Source organism: Mytilus edulis, chromosome 2, assembly GCF_963676685.1.
Source record: "Mytilus edulis chromosome 2, xbMytEdul2.2, whole genome shotgun sequence".
NCBI lineage: Eukaryota > Metazoa > Mollusca > Bivalvia > Mytilida > Mytilidae > Mytilus > Mytilus edulis.
This window is the reverse complement of record NC_092345.1, coordinates 103947839-103955153: the sequence shown is the minus strand read 5'-3', so window position 1 is coordinate 103955153 and position 7315 is coordinate 103947839. Positions and strand designations below refer to the sequence as shown.

The window sequence follows — 7315 nt, the reverse complement described above, 5'->3', positions numbered from 1 at the left end:
TGTGAAATGTTGATGAATGCTGCAATTGGTTGCAACATTTGCAGCGCTTATCCCCACAAGGCTGACAATTACCTACAGTATGGTTAGGTTTGGAAAGGTCAGCACGGACAAGTATATTTCTCAGGCTGTTAGGTTGTTTGAAGGCAATCATGGGAGGCTCAGGAAAGATTTTGGATAACTTCGAATGTTTCTCGATTGCTGTCCAATGATCACGAATGGTCTTGAAACTATTTCTCAGGCATGGATGGTAGGTGAGCACACATGGGATTCTTTTACTTTTCTGTTTATCTTTGTAAGTTAGCAGACTGCTTCTGGGGATGGATTCCGCTTTTCGAAAACTATTTTTGATGTTTTTGTGTTTATATCCCCTTCTTTTCAAATGTCCTTTAAGCTGCCCCAGACGTTGTTTTGCAGTATTTTCAGAGGAGCAGATTCGCCTTATTCTTAGAGCTTGGCTGTATGGAATGCTCTTCGTGCAGTGTGGAGGATGGCAACTTTCAGGCGACAAGTATTGATGAGTATCTGTAGGTTTAGAGTATATATCTGTGTTTATTATACCTACAGAGAGGGTGCTAGATATATCAAGGAAGTTTATGGTGGAATTAGATGTTTCATTGGTGAATTTGATGGTAGGGTGTTGATTGTTAGCATTTGTTATAAAAGTTTGTAATTTTTGGTCTCCCTTGTCCCATTTCATGTCAACGTCATCAATAAATCGATACCAGGAAAGCGGTTTTTCGATGGAGCACTCCAGCAGTTGCTTTTCAAATTTACCCATGAATATATTGGCATAAGATGGAGCCATTTTTGTACCCATAGCAGTGCCATTTGTCTGTAAATAGTGTTCTCCTTGGAATGTGAAATTGTTCTTTTTCAAGACCATAGTAAGCATTTCAACTAAGCAATCAGTAGGTGGAATTTTAAGAGATCGAGAGTCCCAAACTTCTCTACATGCTTCAATACCATCCGCATGGGGAATATTCGTATAGAGAGAGGTGACATCCATAGTGACAAGAGTAGTATTGGCAGGTAGAGGGTTTAAATCCTGCATCTTTAGTAAGTAATCTGTAGAATCTTTAATAAAAGATGGCAAGTTTTCTACATTAGGTCGAAGATAGTAATCAACGAATTCGGATATTTTTTCTGTGGGATGACCATTAGCTGAGACGATTGGTCTACCTGGGTTACCAGGTTTATGAATTTTAGGGAGCAGGTAGAATCGCCCAGGTTTTGAATTTTCAGGTTTTAAATATTTGAAAGTATCTATATCAATGATGTTATTGTCACACATTTCCTTTAAACATTCTGTTATTTCCTCGCTGAATTGGAGGGTGGGGTCCGAATTAAGTTTTCTGTAAAACCGGTCATCATCTAATTGGCGAATGGCCTCTTGGACATAGTTAGATTTGTCCATGACGACAACTGCACTCCCTTTGTCTGCAGGTTTAATAACAATGTCGTCATTATCTCTCAAATTTGTCAAAGCCACACGTTCATCAGGTGTTAAATTATCATAGGTCTGATTGTTTATTTTTACATTTGTAAGTATATCCGTTTTAACATTGTCTATAAATGATTCTAAGGTGGTGTTTTTGCTTGGTTTAGGGACCCAGTTGCTTTTCGTTCTAAATCTATATTCGTTGGAGTCATCAGAGTCACTATCTGAGGTGGTGCTATCGTCCTCTTTCGATGCAAAATGTTCCTTGATGCGGAGGCTCCTGGCAAAATAATCCAGTTCCTCAGACAATTTAGTATCATTCACTGGACCTGGGACTGGACAAAAGTTTAGGCCTCTGGATAGTAATGACGTTTCGTCCTCAGTAAGTTGTTTGCTGGAAAGATTAACAACGGTATTGATCTTGTTGCTAAGGACTTGAGGTCTACGTCTAAAATGTCTGTTTTTGGTTTTATTATTCTTTTTTTCTTTTGTACTAACGGATGGGAAAGAAGTACCATCCCGTTGAAATTTGCATCTTTGTCTGGAGCGGAGAGTGGCGGTCTTAGTGTTGGTTATATCTCTCAGGCGCTCTTGGATGTTCTCGAATTCACTTGCTGTTAGATCTGTTTTGCAAGCCTGAGACAAGGAGTCAAATTGAAGTGTTAGGTTTTTAAGATGTTCAATACAGTGTTCTCTAAGAAGTATGAGTAGACGGAGGGAACAGTGAAATAGGGTTTGATCCCACCTGCGAAGAAATGTATTAGACAGGTTGCCGGTAGTTTGAGGCAGTGCTTTAATACATAAGCCACTGGGAATAACATTATTGTCAATATAATGACAGTAATTAGAAAGATGGTGTCTAGTACTAATTTGTTGTTGTTTAGTGATCCTTAGTTGTTTAAAATATTGATCATAATTCATGTTGTACACAGTTGGAATATAAGTCTGCTGGGATCATGAAAAACACAATGCAGGTAGCCCAAAAATAATATAGAATCTGTACGAATCTACCAACCAGTAAACTTAATAGGTATTGGATCATCAAAATTGACAATACTACACAAACAGGAAAAATTATATGAGTCTGAAAGATTGTGTAACAATACCGATAAATAGATGGAAAACAATACACTAAAAAGTGTTGAATATCATTGCACAAAGATGGAAAAACTGAACAGATGATATAAATTATACAATAATTGCAAATATTTCGGCTCAACAAATGGCCTTCTTCGGTGACAAAAGTTTTAACAATAATGAGATATAATGTATAAGGTGTAAACATAGATCACTAATAATACAGGTAAGTTTTGGTCGATTGATTTTAATCCAAAATCCTGAATATAATAATATAAACACTAGACTGTAAATTTAATTATTTCTTTCTATTGATTCCATCTGGATGGAGGACACCCAGTGTTTTTATCCAAAACCTCTCCCGATTTTCTCTTTGCAGCATTCATCAACATTTCACAGTAAGACCACAGAAAAGACATACAAGATCTTCTGCAATGTCAACTGCAAACGCTCAAACGTGATTTACGTTCTTGAGTGTCCTAGATGTGGTCTCCAATATGTTGGTGAATCTATGCAGCCATTTCACAAACGCCTCAATGGCCACAGGAGTGACCTCACAAAAAAAACCGTATATTCCTGTCAGCCAACATTTCAGGTTACCAGATCACAATCTGAAAGATTTTGATCACATGAAGATCCTTGTGATCGAACAGGATTGTACATGGCAACATAGGCAAAGAGAAAATCGGGAGAGGTTTTGGATAAAAACACTGGGTGTCCTCCATCCAGATGGAATCAATAGAAAGAAATAATTAAATTTACAGTCTAGTGTTTATATTATTATATTCAGGATTTTGGATTAAAATCAATCGACCAAAACTTACCTGTATTATTAGTGATCTATGTTTACACCTTATACATTATATCTCATTATTGTTAAAACTTTTGTCACCGAAGAAGGCCATTTGTTGAGCCGAAATATTTGCAATTATTGTATAATTTATATCATCTGTTCAGTTTTTCCATCTTTGTGCAATGATATTCAACACTTTTTAGTGTTTTGTTTTCCATCTATTTATCGGTATTGTTACACAATCTTTCAGACTCATATATATATATTTATATAAGAAAAAGTTAAGTAAAGTCCGTATGCTGGTAACATATAAGAAAATTATTAAAAGATAAAAACGGTTTCAATGCATCACTTTTTTACTAGTACTTTCACTGCTTCCATCCAAAACATGTTAAATTAAATATACCTTTTAATCTAGCGTCAAGAATAATCACTATTACAAGCACAGACATATTACGCAATAAAAGACTGGAAGAATTAAAAGCGTATTTAAAGAAGCAACACTACCCGGAACAAGTAATAAATTACGGAATTCAAAAGGCACTGACAAAAGGACCAATTGTTACAGAATCACGGCGATCCGAAACTACCGAGGAATCATCGAACAATTTAAACAAAATTATTCCGTTTGTCACAACTTATAATCCGCAATTATAATTTACACAAAAGTGAAAGAATGGACAAGGTCTTACAGAAAAAGAAGATTATCAACAGCAAAAGACAGTCGAAAAGTCTGAAACGATATTTAACATCTTCAAAATTTGACTTTAATGAAACTGTGCCAATTGTAAAAAAATGTACCGATAAACGATGTATGACTTGTCCAAATTTAATAGAAGAAAGTTCAATTTATTTCAAAAATGGAAAGCATTTTACTGTGAGGCAAAATATGTCTTGTAAAAGTTCAAACGTCATCTATTCTCTCATATGTTCAAATTGTGAGGAATTCTATGTTGGAGAGACAAAAAATGAACTGCGGACTAGAATGACTTTACATAGACAGCAAACCAACCATGAAGATTTAACACTCATCAGGGCAAACGACCATTTCCATCGTTGTTCTAATGGACGATTTAAAATATTTCCATTGTATATGGTCAATCGTCAAAATGATTTTCTCCGGAGGCAGAAGGAAGAATTATTCATAAACATTCTCAACACGGGATTAAATGATAAATGATATTCTAATTTTAACGTAACATTTTAAAGTCTTAAAATGACATTAGTAGTCTCCCTTGTATTTGTTAACGTCATACTATTGTTAACGTCAATCAATTGTTTTATTTATATACAAGTCACATTACCTGTAGATCTGCGGAAGCAGTGAAAGTACTAGTAAAAAAGTGATGCATTGAAACCGTTTTTATCTTTTAATAATTTTCTTATATATATATTGTTTGGTGTAATTTTCAGACTTATATATATATATATATATATACAACTCGTCTAAACATCAACCCAACAATGTTAGATCTGTAAATTTGCTTTCGCAAATTTTTGGTTCTTCCCTCGTCGGGATTCGAACCCATGCTACTGTGATATCGTGACACCAAATCGCCTGCACTGCAGCCGTCCCGCTAGACCACACGACCACCTGGGCTCTCAAAAAAAGAGCTTTCGGTGGGCATGTGTTACCTTTCCACGTCAGTTTTAATCTAGCGGCGTACTACAGTACATGATATATAAGGCATGAAGATGTTATTGTTACAGATCAGCTAAATTATCCATAGTAAAGGATCCTACAAATTAATGTAAGATACAGTCACAGAAAATAATTATATTCATAAGTACGTCTGAGTCAGTGACAACCCTACAACAGATGTATCCATCGGATCGCCATCAATGATGGTGATACATGGCTGTGTACATAATGTATATACAACTCGTCTAAACATCAACCCAACAATGTTAGATCTGTAAATTTGCTTTCGCAAATTTTTGGTTCTTCCCTCGTCGGGATTCGAACCCATGCTACTGTGATATCGTGACACCAAATCGCCTGCACTGCAGCCGTCCCGCTAGACCACACGACCACCTGGGCTCTCAAAAAAAGAGCTTTCGGTGGGCATGTGTTACCTTTCCACGTCAGTTTTAATCTAGCGGCGTACTACAGTACATGATATATAAGGCATGAAGATGTTATTGTTACAGATCAGCTAAATTATCCATAGTAAAGGATCCTACAAATTAATGTAAGATACAGTCACAGAAAATAATTATATTCATAAGTACGTCTGAGTCAGTGACAACCCTACAACAGATGTATCCATCGGATCGCCATCAATGATGGTGATACATGGCTGTGTACATAATGTATATACAACTCGTCTAAACATCAACCCAACAATGTTAGATCTGTAAATTTGCTTTCGCAAATTTTTGGTTCTTCCCTCGTCGGGATTCGAACCCATGCTACTGTGATATCGTGACACCAAATCGCCTGCACTGCAGCCGTCCCGCTAGACCACACGACCACTTGGGCTCTCAAAAAAAGAGCTTTCGGTGGGCATGTGTTATATATATATATATCTAACATTGTTGGGTTGATGTTTAGACGAGTTGTTTATACATTATGTACACAGCCATGTATCACCATCATTGAGGGCGATCCGATGGATACATCTGTTGTAGAGTTGTCACTGACTCAGACGTACTTATAAATATAATTATTTTCTGTATATTACATTAATTTGTAGCATCCTTTATTATAGATAATTTAGCTGATTTGTAACAATAACATCTTCATGCCTTATATATCATGTACTGTAGTACGCCGCTAGATTAAAACTGACGTGGAAAGGTAACACATGCCCACCGAAAGCTCTTTTTTTGAGAGCCCAGGTGGTCGTGTGGTCTAGCGGGACGGCTGCAGTGCAGGCGATTTGGTGTCACGATATCACAGTAGCATGGGTTCGAATCCCGACGAGGGAAGAACCAAATATTTGCGAAAGCAAATTTACAGATCTAACATTGTTGGGTTGATGTTTAGACGAGTTGTATAAGAGCTTTCGGTTGGCATGTGTTACCTTTCCACGTCAGTTTTAATCTAGCGGCGTACTACAGTACATGATATATAAGGCATGAAGGTGTTATTGTTACAGATCAGCTAAATTATCTATAGTAAAGGATCCTACAAATTAATGTAATATACAGTCACAGAAAATAATTATATTCATAAGTACGTCTGAGTCAGTGACAACTCTACAACAGATGTATCCATCGGATCGCCATCAATGATGGTAATACATGGCTGTGTACATAATGTATATACAACTCGTCTAAACATCAACCCAACAATGTTAGATCTGTAAATTTGCTTTCGCAAATTTTTGGTTCTTCCCTCGTCGGGATTCGAACCCATGCTACTGTGATATCGTGACACCAAATCGCCTGCACTGCAGCCGTCCCGCTAGACCACACGACCACCTGGGCTCTCAAAAAAAAGAGCTTTCGGTGGGCATGTGTTACCTTTCCATGTCAGTTTTAATCTAGCGGCGTACTACAGTACATGATATATAAGGCATGAAGATGTTATTGTTACAGATCAGCTAAATTATCTATAGTAAAGGATCCTACAAATTAATGTAATATACAGTCACAGAAAATAATTATATTCATAAGTACGTCTGAGTCAGTGACAACTCTACAACAGATGTATCCATCGGATCGCCATCAATGATGGTAATACATGGCTGTGTACATAATGTATATACAACTCGTCTAAACATCAACCCAACAATGTTAGATCTGTAAATTTGCTTTCGCAAATTTTTGGTTCTTCCCTCGTCGGGATTCGAACCCATGCTACTGTGATATCGTGACACCAAATCGCCTGCACTGCAGCCGTCCCGCTAGACCACACGACCACCTGGGCTCTAAAAAAAAAGAGCTTTCGGTGGGCATGTGTTACCTTTCCACGTCAGTTTTAATCTAGCGGCGTACTACAGTACATGATATATAAGGCATGAAGATGTTATTGTTACAGATCAGCTAAATTATCTATAGTA

The 7315-nt window shown here is 37.0% G+C and overlaps 1 protein-coding gene across 1 annotated transcript; it reads right to left on the bottom strand.

The window, feature by feature from the left end:
• Positions 1-444: 444 nt before the first annotated feature.
• On the bottom strand, positions 445-2359 carry LOC139511140 (uncharacterized). The gene is made up of 2 exons (XM_071297714.1): positions 563-2359; positions 445-522 (listed from the first exon to the last, which is right to left on the bottom strand). Exons 1-2 carry the CDS (start codon positions 2357-2359, stop codon positions 445-447), a joined length of 1875 nt encoding a protein of 624 aa, XP_071153815.1.
• Between the last annotated feature and the right edge of the window lie 4956 nt (positions 2360-7315).

What these genes read in the sequence shown, in the direction of transcription:
- LOC139511140 (XM_071297714.1), bottom strand. Translation starts at nt 2,359, where the DNA reads ATGAATTATGATCAATATTTTAAACAACTAAGGATCACTAAACAACAA. An exon ending in ATATATCTAGCACCCTCTCT is followed by an intron (nt 523 to 562) that starts GTAGGTATAATA and finishes CTAAACCTACAG; the next exon opens with ATACTCATCAATACTTGTCG.